This window comes from Neopelma chrysocephalum, unplaced genomic scaffold (genome assembly GCF_003984885.1).
Source record: "Neopelma chrysocephalum unplaced genomic scaffold, ASM398488v2 Primary Assembly neopelma1_44, whole genome shotgun sequence".
NCBI lineage: Eukaryota > Metazoa > Chordata > Aves > Passeriformes > Pipridae > Neopelma > Neopelma chrysocephalum.
In genome coordinates this window covers 16,204,573-16,223,131 of record NW_020897703.1, presented here as the reverse complement: position 1 = coordinate 16,223,131, position 18,559 = coordinate 16,204,573, and the positions used below count along the sequence as shown (strand labels likewise).

Genomic DNA, 18,559 nt, shown 5'->3' with positions numbered 1-18,559 from the left:
CACGGGTTATTGCTGAAACTGTGGAGAGACAGTGAAAATACATGGATTAGTGAATTCTGTATTAGGTAAAAATAAAGCATGACTCAAGAAAAATAGACAAAATTGCAAGTATAAAGCAATAGTTGGAAAGGGAATACATTATTCTCAGAATACAGTGAAAACTACTGAGTACATTAGTGTTATGTTGAACACTCTTCCATATTTTCATGATCACTCTTGGAATTTAGATACTTTGAGATACTATTGTCGTTGATTTCTAAATAAACTTATTAAAATGTTTTCATTCAGTTATATTCATCGTAATTTGGCTGGGCCCTATGATGTTTGAACTGGACAAGGAATTGTGTAAATGAAAGAAGAGCATATTGACCAAATACAATTAATGATGAAATAAAAATTATTCTGGGTTTGTAACTTGGTATCTTGTAAATGCTGTTTTTCATTCTGTTTTTCTTTTTCCAGACCTTTATAGTATTGAATAAAGGGAAGGCAATATTCCGATTCAGTGCCACCTCTGCCCTGTACATGTTAACTCCTTTCAATCCTCTTAGAAAAATAGCTATTAAGATTTTGGTACATTCATATCCTTTTCAAGTGGTTAGTTTAAAACTGTACTGAATGAGATGTTACTTAGTATTTAAATCATTCTCTGGCACATGTCCCAGGATCAATATGATCTGTAGTGCTTTGTCCCTCTTCTATTACTATTTCTGTCTTCTGTTCTTTTTCTTATTCTCTTTTTACATTTGTGTTCATTGCTGTATCCTAATATAGTAATACCAGAAGCAGACAACCAGTCATCGTCCTTTACAATTTCTTTCTCTGTCTTCTTTCTTCCCCCACATATTTTTTTCCTTCCCTCTTATTTTTCCTGTAATCATCATATCTTTTTTTCATCTTTTCCCCTCCTCCACATTTTTCATAAACTGCAGATATATTGCTCAAAACACTTTCAGTTCTTCACTGATACCGTGTGTTAAAATCATATCTTTGATCCCAGGTCTGTGCTTGCATGAATATTTAGTGAAAATATGGTTTCATTATTCCTTTTCATTTTCTTATTCTGATAATAATTGCAGAAAGATAGATTCATAAACCAGCTTAGGTTTCTTGTTTCATTATACATTCTCAGTCCTATATGTATCTCACCTGTCTATTTTATTTCTTGATCATTACTGCATTATACACATAATCCTGTTGATGTTTTAATTTCAGTCTTCAGGTAGGTCATGAGATTTCCACATTGCAGGTAGAGATTTGAAAAGCTAAATTATTGTAATTGCTTACATATTATTTTGTCTTTTTCAATGTTATGATAGCTGCCTATAGTAGGCATCCCATTGGTCTGATCCCAAATGCTCATATGAGAAATGAGGGCATTGACTTCAGCAAGTCTGCTTACTTAAGGAGCAAATACAAATGTTTGCACACTTATTTTTACAAATACCTAACGTAAGCACACTGAAAGTAGTTCTGTGTGTAGCACTGCATATAGGGATCCTAATATCATGTAGAATAAATCTTGAAAGGATTTCTTTCAGTCTTGTTATAGTGGAAGTCTGATAATTACAACAGTTGTTTTGTGTTGGATGTTGTTATCAATGGCTAGCCTACAAATTGCTCCAGAATCAATCATGATACTGCATAGCCTGTTTTGAATTTTCTTGCTATAGGTGCCACTACAACTAATTATTTTTCAATTATATAACACTCTTTACCATATTCTAGAGCGTTATTCAGTTATGTGGAATAATAGAAGACTCTGGGATTGAGACGGTGGTGAAGAGTTAGTCACTGAAGTCAGAATGTTAGAAAATGTTGTTCAAACTTGTGGGAAGGTATAGTTATTTCTCCACTGATGAAAGAATAGTGAGGATTTGCAACTCTGAGAGGACATTTCATCAAAAAGGATTTTGAAAGCCTATGTAAAATACAGACTGGGAAAACTCTCATAACATGGGTTCTTTATGTTTTAAATATTCCTTTCTCTTCTGTTCATATATGAATTATAGAACAAGAAGGTAGTTTCTGAGTAAGGGATTTAAATTATATTTACTGAGCAGAAACCCAAAGAATAGTTGAATTTAATACCACAGTTGTTCCACAGTTCAAAAGGCAGAGGTATTTATTGTCGTTTGAAGGTTTTTTTAATTAATGTAGCCATGCAAAGAAAACTTCATGAGGGGAACCTCACTGTACTTTTCACCCCATTATATTCGGATTTCTGTTTAGGAGCACTACATGAACCTCCAGCTAAAGCTCTTCTCAAAATCGAGCTTTGTCCTCTCTCTAGTTTCAGGTGATGGTGCCATCATGTGGACATTTTGTGATTTACCTGTGTGGTTTTCATTTTGGTGGTTGTGTTTTCATATCTTAGAAGAATGTAAGCAATTCTGAGAGTGACAGGTTGTAGATCTAGAGCAGTTCTGTTAAAATAAATTATTTATGACTTGGACCTGTTCAGGAATTCTTTTCAGATGTTGTCTTTTTTTTCTGAGGGGAGGAATATCATGTGCCTTCCCTTCCAACTGCATTTATATTACAAAAGTCATATAGAACACAAACAGCAATAAAATACTTTTCTCCCTAAGATTTCCCTATGTTGTCTCCTATTATGTTGCAGCTAGCTTTAATATATGTATCATAATGATAAGCAAAAATTTTGATATGTGCCAAATTTTATGGTGAAACAATGAAGAAAATGTATTTTTCATTCTTTTGTATGCATGAAGCACATCAGATTTGTGTAAATCATCTAAAAGTAATGATTTTTTTATTACTCCAAGAAATTAGAAGCTACTACTTCAAATTTTCACGTTTTTATTCAAAAAGAAAAAACAAGATCTCCTAAAATTAAGAGATGAGTCTTTCCTTTTAGTATCTTTCAGATTTTCTGATTTTTTGTATATGATTGTTCTCTTTTAGCTATAAAGTGGTGACTGTGAAAGATTTAACATATTCAAGGCCTTTCCCTGGCTATTAAAAGGGCTGGGGAGGGTTAAATTGCTCCTGAAAGTGAAAATCTACCAAAGCAGTGTGTTATTTGATACTCTTTTTATGAAATTTTTTTCTGGCTTATATTCCTTAACTCTTAACCTACATTATTCAGCATGCTTATCATGTGCACTATTTTGACCAACTGCGTATTTATGACCATGAGTAACCCTCCAGACTGGACAAAGAATGTAGAGTAAGTTAAATGGATTTTCTCTGAATAATATTCAGTAATCAGAAATAAACTGCTGTAAATTATTTTATATCAGGATGGCATCCCCTGGCAGCAGGTACCTTGTTGGCATATCCTTTCAACAGCTATTCTGATGCTAGTTTCTTCACTGTGGCGTTAAATACATGTAATTGTCTCATGACATGTTGTTTAATGTCCATCTTCTGTTTACAGTATTAGATAAGGGATGTAAGAAGAAAAGCTAGTCTTATGATCATACAGAAAAAGTGAATTATAAATGTTTTTTACAGCATTCTATGTTGCATCTGTGGAAGAATGCAAAAAAGGCGCTCTTTCATCTCAATTGCAATAACCATTAACAGATAAAGGGATTATCTTATGGATGGCTGTATTTACTGTACTGCAGCTTTCTTTTACCAAAGCCAATCCAACAATGGAAAGCATGTATGCAAAATAAACTGTTAATGAAACTATTGAAATGGTTAGCTAATCATTGGCCAAACATGATGTCAGCTTGTTGGCTAAGTGTCCAGTTTGGTGTCAGCTACATGGTACCGATGGACAACGACACTTCCAAGGCTGTAGACCATGGTGTGAAACACTGCTCTTCATGGTGCTTCATTTTTGAAATAGCATTTTATGCTTCTGACCCTTTTTCATTCCGTAGTGCTTGGGATGATACATACCTGTTTAATCTCCAGTAATCAAAAGTGAAATCATAGGGCTATTAAAGTTAACAAAGGCATTCTCATTTTGAGTTCAGTGCGAACCCTGTATGTATGTCTAGCATTAGTAAATATTTATGATAAAGAGTGATTGCTTGGATATTTCTTCTTGGTTTTGTGTTGTGCATTTAGATTTACAACTTGTCCTCATCTGTTAAGTAAAGTTGTGCAGGAGACATTTTTTAGTAATTGAACTGAAAACATTCACATTGGAAAATGGTTTTCAGGTTGGCTCAGTTAGAGTAAGCTTGTTAAGCAGTTTAATTTGAATTATTTTTCATTAAAGATATAAATTAAATTAAATTTCAAGATGACATCATTTGGATACAGAAGATTGAAATGACACAGAATGCTGGAATTAAATATTTTTTTAATTTACATTTCAACTGCATTTTTTTAGTCAAAATGAGTAGCTGAATTTTATTGACATTCAAAAATATTTTTGGTTGTTCTTGCACATGATTTTGCATCTGAAATGACTTGTTTCATTCCAGTACTGTGTCTTGCTGAAGGTGAAGTACTGGATATACCTGCTCTGTAATGAATGAGGGCTGATGAGGGTTGGCACTTGTGAGCTCATGGTACCAAGCAACATTTCAGCATAAAAATAGCATTGAAGAAAGAAATTTTTAGTCTGGAAGCAACTTCTGAAATCCTAACATAATCCATCTGTGTGTTTTGTTATGACGTGAGTTCAGACTGGACATAAACATGCAGCAGTGAAGTAACTGGGAATTTTGCCTCTCTCTTATTGGTATAGATTACAGAATTTTAACTTAAGGTATGGGTTGTCATTTAGTTTTTTAATCCTAATTTCATGTCTCCTTCCTTATGGTATAAAATTATGTGTATGATTAAAGTTGGTTGTAACTGCCATTAAATTCTTATGCCTCTTAAAGAGAAGAAAATGAAAATAAAGCAACTAGAAAGCATAAACTGTGAAGATAACGTGTGTACCTGTAATCTCTGTCTTGCATATTTTCTTCAGATACACTTTCACTGGAATTTATACCTTTGAATCACTTATTAAAATTCTTGCAAGGGGCTTCTGTTTAGAAGATTTTACATTTCTTCGAGACCCATGGAACTGGCTAGATTTCACTGTCATTACATTTGCGTAAGTCTTCTACTTTTTTTTTTAATAAATATTCTTTCTGATAGCATGAGATTAGTGACTAAAAATTGCCTCATATCTTGTCAGCCAGAACATTTGGAGCCTGGACTTCCTGTGGTTTCAATATGTTTCTTCTACCTCTTTTACACATTTTAGTATTTCTAACCAAGCATGTGCTGCAGAGGCCAGCATGGTGTGCCAGCCCATTAGGATTGGGAATGCCATCAGCCTGAGCTGTTCATATCCTGTCTCCTTTCTGCATACCAGAATTAAAAGGAATCCTCTTGACTTCGTGCTAATAGCTGACCAAATTAGGTTTCAAACATCATGTCAATGTGGTTTATTTTGATAAAACTTTATTTAATTTTATGGGCAGAAGTATATTTATAACAAAGGCAAAATACAGCGAACGGTCAAGAGGTCTTGATCAAAGACCCGAGCAAATAGGATAAAATCTGCCTCAATTCTGAGTAACTGTGATTTAATCCTACAGGTATGTAACAGAATTTGTAAACCTAGGCAATGTTTCAGCTCTTCGAACTTTCAGAGTATTGAGAGCTTTGAAAACTATTTCTGTAATTCCAGGTAAGAAGAAGTTGGTGTAAGGTGTTAGGCCCCTCGTATCTCCAACTGTTATTTGTGTGCTGTCATTGTGTTTGTGTGTGAACTCCCCTATTACAGATATGTGACAGAGTTTGTGGACCTGGGCAATGTCTCAGCGTTGAGAACATTCAGAGTTCTCCGAGCTTTGAAAACAATATCAGTCATTCCAGGTGAGAGCGAGGTTAAACACTGAGGCTGACTTTTGTTCTACAAAAGCTGTATTCACATTTTTAAAGCATAAGCCTTGTTTGCTACACATTGTCAACTAAACAAAAAAGCAGGAATCAAGACATGTAATTTTATTTATATTGATTCATGCGTGTATTAGTTGTGTTTTCTTTTATTAAAAAAATCAGCCTTTGAGTTTAACAAATTCTTGCATGGGATATTTGCAGTAAACAGCCTATGTGATTTGCATCTTATGACATCAAGCTTTCCTTTACATGTTTTAAATATAAGTTAATTTTAAGCTTTCATAGTGATGCAAATTTTATCATTTATTGAAAGCACTTGATATAGCAACTTAATTCAGTTTTAACTCACATATGAAAAATTAAACTCTAAATGATAGCATGGGCCATGCATGGGGTATTGTTTTAAAGATGTCTTTCTTCTCCAAACCATCACCCCTCTTATATTGTAAGAAGATTATTACAACGTCATTTAAATATGCACTGATAATGTCTTTATAATGGGTTTACTAATGTAGAATACATTATAAAAGGTTCATATAAGAAAGGTTTGGGCAAGAAGCATCAGCAAAAAATGAACAGTGCTATTCTATGTAGGGTTGAGATATAGCATGGATAACAGAAGCACTTGTTTTGGCATAAACAATGTGTTTGGAATTATCTACTTTTTATTTCTGTACACTATAAAATAAGCATAAACCTACATCTTTTCACTCATCTTCACAAGTAATAAGGCTTTTCATTAAAATTATTGTATCACAAATATTTGAGTAATATACTAGTCTTTTTGCATGAAATCTCTATCAGGAAAAAAATGACGTGAATTTTTTTGTGTGTGTTTAGTATCTATTTAACATCATAATAAAAATCTTTTCTCTTTGCAGGCTTGAAGACTATTGTGGGAGCCCTAATTCAGTCTGTGAAAAAGCTCTCAGATGTGATGATCCTGACAGTGTTTTGTCTGAGTGTATTTGCACTGATAGGGCTGCAGCTGTTCATGGGCAACTTGAGGAATAAATGCCTGCAGTGGCCTCCAGACAATTCTACTTTTGAAACAACTGTTATTTCCATCTTTAATAGCTCTATAGGTGAAAATGGTACATTTATTAATACAACAATGACAACATTTAACTGGGATGAGTACATCGAAGATGAAAGTAAGAGTTAATTATATAATCTGCTGCATTGATTTTCTGGAATTTATTTAAACAGATACAAGAACATCAGTATCTTTCTCTTGCCTTTTAAAGTGTGCAGCCTGGCCAACAGACATGAGAGAACTCATTTTCTCTAGTAAATAAAAGATCAGTCATAATATAATTTAACATACTCATAATACCATACTGGATGCCAAAATATGTTTTTACCTTTTACCGAATATGACTTTTAAAGTAAAATCATATCTCAGTTTAAACCAGAAATTTCCATGCTAGCTTCAAGCCTCCTGAAGTAGAGTGACAGCCCTAATATGGGATCTGAAATGTAATAGCTGGATTAGTGCAAGATAGTGCCCAATATCATAAACCCACATTTGAACGTCAGTTAGCCCATGAGTCCTGCCATAGCATGTCAGTGTAACTATGTTGTTTCTTTACATATTGGTGAGTGTCTCTGCATCACACTCTCTTGCACAGCACATACATGCCTTTATGACAATACTGGTGATTTACCCCATGTTTCTCATTCTTGCAAAATAAGAATTAGATTCCATACTTCCGTCTTTTAATTTGTTTCTTTTCTTTGGAAAATCAAGAAATGAGTGTGTTCGTCTCCTTTGTATCTCATAATACAGTATTCTACTGTTTTAGGTAGTTAATGTCACCACTGTGTTAACAAAAATAGTTTTAAAGTTCAAGTAGAACAACTCTGAACATATCTGTAGTAGATTGCTATTCTATCTTTCATAATGGTAGTGTCAGTTTCTCCTATTTATCTGTTCAGCCCCTTCTATTTATTTTAGTGTATTTATTGTTTTAACTTCATAATTAGGCACAATCTCAGGGTTTTTATAAAGTCTGTATAAATGTCGTAACTGATGACTATATCACTGAAAGTTAGAAAACCTCAGTTTAAGAATTAAATACTTTTGGATCCAAGTCTCATTGCCTTATAATCTTTTAATATACTTATCGTCTCAGCATGCTTGTGGTATACAAGTGTCATGGAGAAATTTTGAATGATAAACTATTCATAAAACCATCTGAAGAACAGATCCATTCCGTTCCTTTAGTTGTTTCTGGTACTATATTACACAAATAGAATTTTTTTTTTCTAAATATCTGACCTACATTTTCCTAATTTCAGATTGAATATATTACTGCTTCTCCTGTAGAACTAGAAATAAGATAATCATAGACCAATTTGTATTAGTCTTTATGATCTTTAAAAACTCTTATCTTCTTTATTTCTGGTCTTTTCTAAGCCAAGCCACGCTATTTTCTGTTTTGCATTTTCTATACCTATTTTCACTTCCCTTTTTCTGTTTTGGACTCTTTCCAGTTAGTTGGGAATTTTTTTTCTTGTTCTTCCATTGCCTTTTTTTGTTATGGGATTTGGTTGGTTGGGGGGTTTTATGAGATGTTTAAATTGGGTACTTACTCCTCTAACAGTTACTTCTAATTTGTATCTTTACCTCATGTGCCATATATGCAACATTCCTACTAACACATTTCAAAATTACCTCAGTTTTATGTCAGCACTGTATTGTTGATTCACAGTCAACTGTGACAGTCACTGCATCTTTTTCTACTGTGGTGGCTGTGGCCACATCCTGTCTGTTTTACATTTATGTATTTGATTTTGCCTTGTCAAGTGTAGGATTTTCCACTTGTCTCTATTGGAATAAATCCATTTGCTTTTGGACCAGCTTGTCTGTTTGTGAAGGTCATTCTAAATTTCAGTTATCTTCTCTCCTAGCTTGATATCTTCAGAATACTTGATGCATTTTTTTCTGTTGTTTCATGGCTTGAGTTGGTAATGAAACTTGTTATGAAAACTGAGTCTAGCACAGATCCCTGGAGGATCTTCAGAGAGGTATCCTTATGAATTGACACTGGGTCACTGGTGACTCCTCTCTGAGAATTTTTTTCTAGTATTTTGTGGTATTTCCAGCCAGAACATATCTCCTTTATTTGCATATGGAATTGTCATGTAGGGCTTGTACACATGACTGTTGTCCTGTTATTAAATTAGCAGGAGACAGGAATAGTTTTATATATGGCATATTTTTTACAAACCCATGTTGACTATTTTTATTACTTTATCATTACCTTTTTTTTTTAAATCTTATTTAAGTGTTTTCAAAAATAGTTGGCTGAGAGTTGAGCTGACTGGATGGTTTAACTGGATTCTCTGCTCTCCAGAGGAGAAGCTGTCCCACATAAGAATATGAATTAGGCCGACAGACAATTTTGAAAGTCCTGCTTGGAGCCTATTTGCATCTTTAAACTTCTTAAACTGTTTAAGTAGAGGTTAGATCTCTCACAGGGTCTGACTATGTGATCACCAGAATATCTGAAAATTCTCTGATTTCTTATCTGATATCTGAGTCTAGGTTGCTGATGTATAAATTATGCACATAATCTCTCTCTCTGTTTAAAACAAGCAGATTTTATGCTGCCTCTGTCGTATACAGGTGGTGACAGAGTAGAAGCAGTCAATAGGAACTGGTTGCAATTCCCTGCTTGTCTGCTTAGCATTAGTCCTCAGTTAGTTCATGCCAGCTAAGATAGTCTGTGCCAGCTGGCAGTGAATCTCATGGAACCATCTGCTTCCTGGGAACAGCCAGAACATACCTAATTCTGGCAACTTTAGCTTAATATGCCACCTGACCCAAAAATCTCCACTAGAGATTCCCATTTTACCATGAGAATCCCAAACTGGGAATCGAAGGCAAATTGTCTTTCCTTTTATGCCGCAAAGCAGAACAAAGAAAATAAAAGAATGTGTCAGGGGCTTTTAAGAGTTTCACCTCTTTAAATTATGTTTTGCCTCATTTTAGTAGTTAGCCAGTTAAAAAATACATACGGGTTCTTCAAGTTCATTCCTCTGCTATAGAATTTTGTGTAGTAATTTTATGTAATGTACAATAAAAGCTTGGTTTCTCCCCCAGCTGCTCAAATTAAGATCCAGCCAGCAATTTTTTGAGCATGTTGTGTTGTTTTCATGCTGCAAAATTTCAGTATTTTTTCAAGGAATACTTGGATAAAATAATATGTAATGAAAAATTATAAATTAATAATACTAAGTATTCTATATCGAAATGCACAAAAAAGGCAGAGATTTGCCCTCATCCTTTGCCTTGTTTTCCTGCTGTTTTTCTATTTGCTGACATACACAATTTGGTATTCCAGCCATTATATCTTAATAATTTGGTTAGGTTTCTGAGAATTAACTGTGCAACTACCTTTCCATTTTCTAAAGAAAGGCCAACTTTAGGACTCTACAGAAAACCACTTTCCTGTCAGGACAGTATTTTCCATGCTTTTATCATTCCTAGCCATTGTATATTGCGGTTAAAAAGTTTGTTAGATCTACTAATTTCTTTCAAGTGTAAAAGTCTATATAATTGCTCAGTTTCCATTGGGCATAAATGTTACCTTTCTCATCACCTTTTTGATATTTTTTTTTTTTAATCAGGTCATTTCTACTTCTTGGAAGGACAAAATGATGCACTGCTGTGTGGCAATAGCTCAGATGCAGGGTAAGAAAATGATCATCATTTTTCATTATGCATAAAGGAAAAAGAATTAGCTGCTTAGAATAGCTCAGGTGTGGTCAACTTTAATATCAACTGTACTGTAGAGTTACAAATTACCAGTGTTTTGCATTTGAAGCTATACCTAAATACAGCCATCTATGTGATTTGAGTTTACACAGGCACTTCCATCTGCATCTTAGGCTACTTTTCTAAAGGTAACCACATGAATGCTGTGTGCATAAATGTTGCCGCCAGCTTGCTGGCAACTGTTTATCATCAGCCATGCTACTTGATGTTCTTCTCTTGTCCTGGTGGAGATGTGTTATTATGACAAATTGTGGGGAAAGGGAGATAATACTCATTATATTATTAAGGCATTGAAATATCATTAGGAAATGGAATTAAAAATTGAAAAACAATAAGATATATATTTTTATCTTAGATATGTAGAATAAAATTTTACTTGTTCATAGTTTTGTTAGCAACTGGTACTCCTGAAAAATTTTGTTTTACTACAGCATATGGTAATACAGAGTAGTTGTTAAAAATAGCATTTCCTCTTCTTTTGTAGTCAATGTCCAGAAGGATATATATGTGTGAAAGCTGGTAGAAACCCCAACTATGGCTACACAAGTTTTGATACATTCAGTTGGGCATTCTTGTCACTGTTTCGGTTGATGACTCAGGACTTTTGGGAGAATCTTTACCAGCTGGTGAGGACTTATTAAAATAAACAGCACCATCACCAATACCATTACTACATAGTACTTGCATAGTTATTGTCATTTACATGTCCCTGAGGCCTTTGGACCAGAAATCATCTTTAATTTCATGTATGTAAGCTATCGTTTTAAACAGTAAGGCCCTTATTAATGATTTAAGTTACCATGTGCTACTTAAATACATAATAAGGAATAGCTTTTATGAAGGTGGTTAAACATTATTGTTTGTTTTCCCGAATGTGTAAATGAACTTAAGTTGTTAAAGTTTCTTACCCAAACATGCTGTAAGTAAATGCTAGTGAAATCGATTTGCAGTCTAGTAAAAATATGTTCTGTTTGAAAAGGTTACATCTTGTCCCTGAACTACACATATCCTTAGTGTGAAGGACAGTAATTTTGTTCACTGTGATATTTTATATACTGCACTGTCTTTGTGGCAATCTAGTTTGGGACTGATGAGACAAGAAGGTAAGATGCTGATTGGCCCCACTACTGTTAAATTTAAAGGCTATAATGTAGATATATAGATTATTATTGGTATAAGTTCTGAAGTATTCAGAATCTGATTTCCCTTGACAATAGTAGACATAAAAGTTAGATTTTTGCATATATATTCAGGATATATTATTATTTCTGTATTGAAGAAGTAACTAAATAATCTTGTGTTAACGCAAAACAGTTTTATAATGTATTTATAGATTATAACACAGAGGCTACCATGTTATGTAACATTATTCAAAGTCTGCTAAAAATGTGTATTATCTCTTTTTCTCCAGACACTGCGTGCTGCTGGGAAAACATACATGATATTTTTTGTTTTGGTCATTTTTCTGGGTTCTTTTTACCTGATCAACTTGATCCTGGCTGTGGTTGCCATGGCCTACGAAGAACAGAATCAAGCAACCATGGAAGAAGCAGAACAGAAAGAAGCAGAATTTCAGCAAATGCTGGAACAACTGAAAAAGCAACAGGAAGAAGCTCAGGTATCCGTGTAAAGTAGAATTTCTTCTTCCATTCATGACTGTGATTGGATGCTTTATGTCCAAATATGAGAATACTTTTACTCTCCTACTCCTAACAATGTATTATTCTGTCCTATAAATTCCTTCTTATTGCAAACAATCTTTAATGTTTCCATTGCACTGTTTCTGCTGGGTCGAGTGAACCTGTTAATTTGTGACAAAAATGATAACCAACAAGCTAAAACACTGGCTTTTCAAATTGGAAATGGATATCAACTTTTTAACTGAGCACTTGAACAAGTTGCCCAGAGTGCTTGTGGAGGTAGTCAAGAGCTGTCTGTATATGGCCCTTGGGCAACCTGCTTCAGGTGACCCTGTCTGTACCAGAGAGTTGGACATGATGACCTCCAGGGCTTTCCTTCTAACCTCAACCATTCTGTGGTTGTCTGAGATGGCGATGGGGATGTGGGGGAAAACCCCCAAACAGTAATTCTGTTTATATAAGTAACAGAATCAAAACTATTGTAGGTGCTATAGGAGAAATATTTTGCTTCAGCAATATTTGGCTTTTTCTACTCCCTCCCCATCTCTCCCAGCAGAAGGCCATAGTGTTCCAGTTTTAAAGAAAACTGGAGAAAATGGAGAAACTGAAGAAAACAGTTCTGTGGTGCAGATGTAATGATTATATACTGCTTTGAAATTCCTTTTCATTTTTTGAAGGCTGTCAAATCTAATAATTGATAATGTCTGGCATGTGGCCACCGACATAGAAGTTGAACTATGTCTTCCATATAAGGACGTGACTGAAGTCAGCAGTCAGGGGTTTTTGTTTCATTGGTTAGTTGCTCTCTGTTGGGATTTTTTGGTTTGGTTTTTTTACCACAGCTTGTAAAGAAGTGTTAATAAAATGCTCCACATATTTTGAAAACCAAACAGCACCAGGTATCTAATAGTCTGTAGTTTAACACATTTCTCTGATTATGATCTGCAAAACTGAGATATCAATGCCACACCAGATCTTTAATAGACTAGAGAGTATGCAAAATCCATCAAAATGTTGTAAGAAAGTGTTGCTTCCTGTTAACAGGGATCTTACCAGTTGCTTGAGCCTTGAATCCTTACTTCTACGAAGTATTTCAGATGAAAAATTCATTGCAACATGTTGCTCCAATCTAAAACAGATGCTTACTCACTTGTTTATCTGACAGCACAGTTTTCATTGGGTTGCTCTAACTCCTGGTTTATGGAGCAGTGGCAAAATTATGGTCTTTGTGGAATTTCACAAATTATTTTTCTGATGATATACTGGGTTCACTGAAGTCGAAGCATTGCTTTTATTTCAAAATAATAACTTTTTTTAAAAATGGCAATAAATTTAAAATAGTGAGTGGTGTGTGTTTTTGTATAAATGTTGTAAATTGCATATGTGCTTGTACATATAGGCAGCAGCAGCAGCTGCAGCAGCTGACTCAAGAGATTATAGTGGAGTAGGTGGAATAGGTGGATTCTCCGAAAGTTCTTCTGAGGCTTCAAAACTGAGCTCAAAGAGTGCTAAAGAGAGAAGGAATAGAAGAAAGAAAAAAAAGCAAAAAGAACAATCTGAAGGCGAGGAGAAGGATGGGGAAGAATTTCACAAATCTGGATCAGAGGACAGCATCAAAAAGAAAGGTTTCCGATTTTCCATTGAGGGAAATAGACTGACATACGAAAAGAGATTCTCTTCCCCACACCAGGTACCGCAGTATTATTACCTCTTAAACAGCTTTGTTGTCTACTCATCATATAAACAAAAGCCTGTAAAGTAATTTGGTTAATTCTTGCAAGATACCACAGATTCATTAGCATCTTAACTCAAAGTATGACCAAGTTAAAACTTGCAGCCAGATATGAAAATGTAAAAATTTGAGAGATTTTGGGTTTATTCTAAATTTATATGTGAAAATTCAAAATTTTGTGTGTAATTAACATGAGCTGTATTTCAAGTTTCTTAGTGCAAATAGACCCATCTCCCCATGAAGTTGGATGTGTTCAGCATAATCAGTGGCTTCAAAATATGGTGCACACATACAAAGAAATGTAATGTTTCAAATGAGAAAAGCACTAAAATTTTGCATGCAAAAAGCTCATCAGAAATTACATAAATGTTCATGTGAAAATTGAAAAATTAATTGATGTGAGACCATTAATTGTGTTATCTTAAAGAAGGTAGAAATATGTGTGGCAATGTGTCCTTGCATGTGTTCCCTTGAAACACCAGTGATTCAGAGTGCCATCTGCATCTCCCATCCAGACATTTATTTCCTTTGATAGTTTTATGTTATCCCTTCTACAGTTTTCAAAGCTCCTCTTTGTTTGCCCACCTCTCACTCTCCCCTCAGCACTTCAAGTCCAGATCCCACATCCATTCTCTCCTTTTTCTGCCTCTTTTTGTACCTCAGTATGCTTCTTCCTTTTATCCCCACCTTCTCAATTCTCCCTGATCTTTATGAGTTGCTTTCTCCCTCTTTTTAGTCATTATTACTAAACTCATTCCTGTCCTTTTTAATCCTCTTCTGTTACTGCCTCTGGAAAGCCTGTTTCATCCCTTAATAGATCATGAGCATTCATATTCTTTTCATGTATCATTTTCTCCAGCTCCCATTCTCAAAGAAGCTCAGACCTCTTCATCCAGTGTTTTCTTATTAAGGACTGTCCTTCTTAGATCAGACCACGGTGGGAATATAATGTTTCCAACTTTCTATTTCTGCCACTCCTTCCACTCCTGTTGTACTTCCTTTTTCAATAGTACTGCATCCTTCCCCCATCTCACCTCCTTGGTCTGCCACCATTTTGTGTTGTTAACTGTCTAACTAATCTCTGTAAGACTTCATTGCTGAATTTAGTTACTTCGTGATTCATTCTGTTTCTTATACAAATTTTCACACCTGTATCAATTGACTTCAACTGCCTGTTGAAGACCCATCTGATCCCTTAGGTGCATATTCTTGCCTGTGTCTTCATTCAAACAGCAGCCTTATTCAACTGCAGCTCAATTAATCCATCTTGTGAGAAATTAAGCATTCCTCATACAACTTGCTCTTCTAACCTTTTCATCTCCCAAGTTCATTTACAGCTGTTTGACTATGGCAGTCTAGAAATCCCTTCCCCTCTGGTTTTCCAACCTTAGTTCCTTTTCACTCTGGATTCTAACCACTATACAGAAGTTCCACTCATCAGTTTTTTCCTAGAGAAAACTCAGTTTTGTACCTCATCTTTGACTTTTTCCTTAACATTTCATTTTCTTTCAATGTAAATGACCATTTTCTTCCTCTCGAAAGCTTGTTCTTCCTAACATTCATGATTTTTTGTCCTCTCAATTCTCCTGGTTTAGCTGTGCTTTAGAAGATACTTTTACCCCTTTGTCAGTTTCAAAGGGATTTCCACAAGGCCTTTTGCTAGTTCCTTTTTCTTTCTCTCTCTTTTTCTTTTCTTTTTTTTTTTTAAACTCTATTCTGGACCCACAGCTGTGAATCGTGTCTAACTTGGGCCTCTTTCCATTTCCCAATTACTGCTGTATTCATCAATGCAATGTTGTTGCAAAGTGCACTAACCTATCCCATTGCTTTTATCTAATCTGCTAGTAAACATATTTACCTAAAGAAATTTTTTAATACCATTAAACATACTGTACCTAAAGTTCCTCCCAACCCACCTTGTCTACTTACAGTAAACAAGTGAAATCCTAGCTTTGACTGACCCATGCCAGCATCCATAACCTTCTGTTAAATTTTCAAACTAGTTTCTTTGAGCTCTTTCTGGTATGCTGCCTCTCATGCTTGGAAGACACTCCCATGAGTTTTCACAGAACACTTCATTGCTTTCCTCAAATCCCTCTTTAAAACTCTCTTTTACCATGCTGCCTACAGAAAGCTTGACAGGGAAATGACTTCAGGTGAGCTAAGATGACTGTTTATCATACTCATCAATTTGCCTCCTTGTATTCCCTCTCTTTTTGTATTCATCTGTTGTGTTGCACTTAGATGATAAATTCTTTGCAGAGTGCCTTTTTGTTCTGCATTTTGCAGTACCCAGAACAGTGGTGCTCAGATCCACAAAGATAAGTTGCAGAAGAGAAACAAAGACACTGCTTTGACTGCTTTGTTATGTATCATCTCTGCTGTTCATAGAGGTCTTGGGTGAAATCAGGTGCTAATGCTAATCAATCAAGTCAAGGCAATTACTGATATGAATTAAAATTAAGAACATGTATAATTATTTGTAAGATTAGAGCATTATTTTTATTCTGACCCTGATAAGATCCTTGCATAGCAGAACATTTACTCACATGAGTAAACTGATGAAGATTAGTGAAGCTGTTAATACAAAATTACAGGCGTATCTTTGCGTATTCAGGATAGCTAAGACTTTAAAAAAAAAAATCAAAACCTTGTTGTAGCCTACTTGCTTAGTATCTAAAAAGAGATGTATTTTTTTAAACTAGGCAGTATTTGGGAACTACCTCTGTGTGCAGACTGAGTCACAGGCAATTTGCCTAAAATTTTATTTACTCAGCCTGTCAGACTAATGCCAACCTGGAGTAAACAGTGTCTAGATACACTTACTCAGTTTATGAACAGTTGGTAATAACACAGGCAGAATAGCAGAGGAAACAATTCTGTAAAGCAGTTTCTTTTACTCTAATTAAACCAATTGATTTCATATATCCAAAGCAGTAAAGTAACTAGTCTTCGTCTGTCACTTATGTGCTCTTTGTTTACTACCCAAAAGGGAGTGTATTAGGGGGGGACTGTACCAGTTCATTTCTTTGTAGATTACTTTACCCTTTAAGACATTATGGGTTTTTTCTCTATATGAAAATGCTGTATTTTAAAGAATTTTCATCTGATAATAATTGTTTTTATTTGCCTACAGTCTTTGCTGAGCATTCGCGGCTCCCTGTTCTCCCCAAGGCGCAACAGCAGAACAAGTCTTTTCAGCTTCAGAGGTCGAGCAAAGGATGTAGGATCAGAAAATGACTTTGCTGATGATGAGCACAGCACTTTTGAAGACAATGAGAGCAGAAGAGATTCTCTCTTTGTTCCTCATAGACACGGTGAACGGCGCAACAGTAACATTAGTCAGGCCAGTAGGTCATCCAGAACAGTACCTGCACTTCCAGCAAATGGGAAGATGCACAGCACTGTGGATTGCAACGGAGTAGTGTCTTTAGTTGGTGGGCCACCAGCTCTGACCTCGCCTACTGGACAGCTCCTGCCAGAGGTGATGATTGATAAAGCAGCCTCTGCTAGCAATGTAAGGAAGTCTGCAATAGCTCAGGCATGCTGTTCTCTCACTGTAGGATCAGCAACTGTTTCTACCAAATTTATTCACTTTGGCAATGATTGCCTTTCTGGCCAAGCTGTGAATGCTCCTTTCATATATTCCCATTATAAGCTAAAGGAAAAACTGAAATTGTCAACCACTCATTGACTAAATATGTAAAAATACATGCTAATTTTCTGGGAATTAACAGAATTGCATAGTAAACTTAGTCTGTGTAGTCTTACACCCATTGATTCATTATTCTTAGTTTTAACTGCAAGGTTCTGTACTTTAAAGGATATCCAAATGGAAAAAAATTGATTATATTTACTTAATAATATTTATTATATTTAATATACAATACATTTGTTGTATATAATATTATATAATATATCAATTATATATAGAATTATATCTTTAATATATATGTTTAAATTAATTACATTTACTTAATGGAATATATTAAATGAGCATTAACTTCCAACTGACCATACGTGAAACTTTTGATGTAACCCTGATACTACAACTTAGATGGGTTGTGATAGTGTTCCTGTAACATAATTAATTTTTCTGTGGGGTTTTTTCAGTCAACATTACTAAATATTTTTTCTTTTATTTCATTCGAAAAAATGTGCTAGGAAATTGATAATTTATTCCAAATTAAGAGTTATCTAAAACGCACTTACTCTTTGTTCTTTTACTGCTAGCTGTGTGGGCTGTGCATTTTCATGTTTAGAAAAAGACTTCACTGCCTAATTAGAACAATATTTATGGCAGAGCTCATTGACAAGCATTGTGAAAAATTTTATAGTTTAGAAACTGTTTATAGTCTAAAATCTGTTTTAATGTCCAGCCCTGTTTCAGCAAAATACTTAAAAACATATTCTTCAGGCACAAAAGCAACCCTACTGCAGTATTTGACTATTTGCTCTATACAAAATTAGGCATACATTAGTGTATTGCAAAGCCACAGCATGAATGGAGCATGGTGTGTGACAGCAGTATTTTAAACCAGTATACTTCTGCAATAATTTAAGTGCTATTCTTATTAAATG

General features: G+C 34.8%; 1 protein-coding gene across 7 annotated transcripts in view; it reads left to right on the top strand.

Annotated features, from left to right (window-relative positions):
* SCN2A (sodium voltage-gated channel alpha subunit 2) overlaps positions 1 to 18,559 on the top strand; it is a 78,021-nt gene that overhangs the window by 24,254 nt on the left and 35,208 nt on the right. For 3 of the 7 annotated variants that reach the window (XM_027678678.1, XM_027678679.1, XM_027678680.1), the window contains exons 3-12: positions 463 to 581; positions 3,101 to 3,190; positions 4,901 to 5,029; positions 5,708 to 5,799; positions 6,705 to 6,977; positions 10,459 to 10,522; positions 11,091 to 11,232; positions 12,018 to 12,224; positions 13,646 to 13,936; positions 17,115 to 17,495. In XM_027678678.1, the coding sequence (XP_027534479.1) occupies positions 463 to 581; positions 3,101 to 3,190; positions 4,901 to 5,029; positions 5,708 to 5,799; positions 6,705 to 6,977; positions 10,459 to 10,522; positions 11,091 to 11,232; positions 12,018 to 12,224; positions 13,646 to 13,936; positions 17,115 to 17,495 (1,788 nt within the window). Of the gene's footprint in view, positions 1 to 462; positions 582 to 3,100; positions 3,191 to 4,900; positions 5,030 to 5,519; positions 5,612 to 5,707; positions 5,800 to 6,704; positions 6,978 to 10,458; positions 10,523 to 11,090; positions 11,233 to 12,017; positions 12,225 to 13,645; positions 13,937 to 17,114; positions 17,496 to 18,559 lie in introns of those variants that run through there. The other 4 variants (XM_027678683.1, XM_027678681.1, XM_027678682.1 and 1 more) reach the window with 4 other exon arrangements.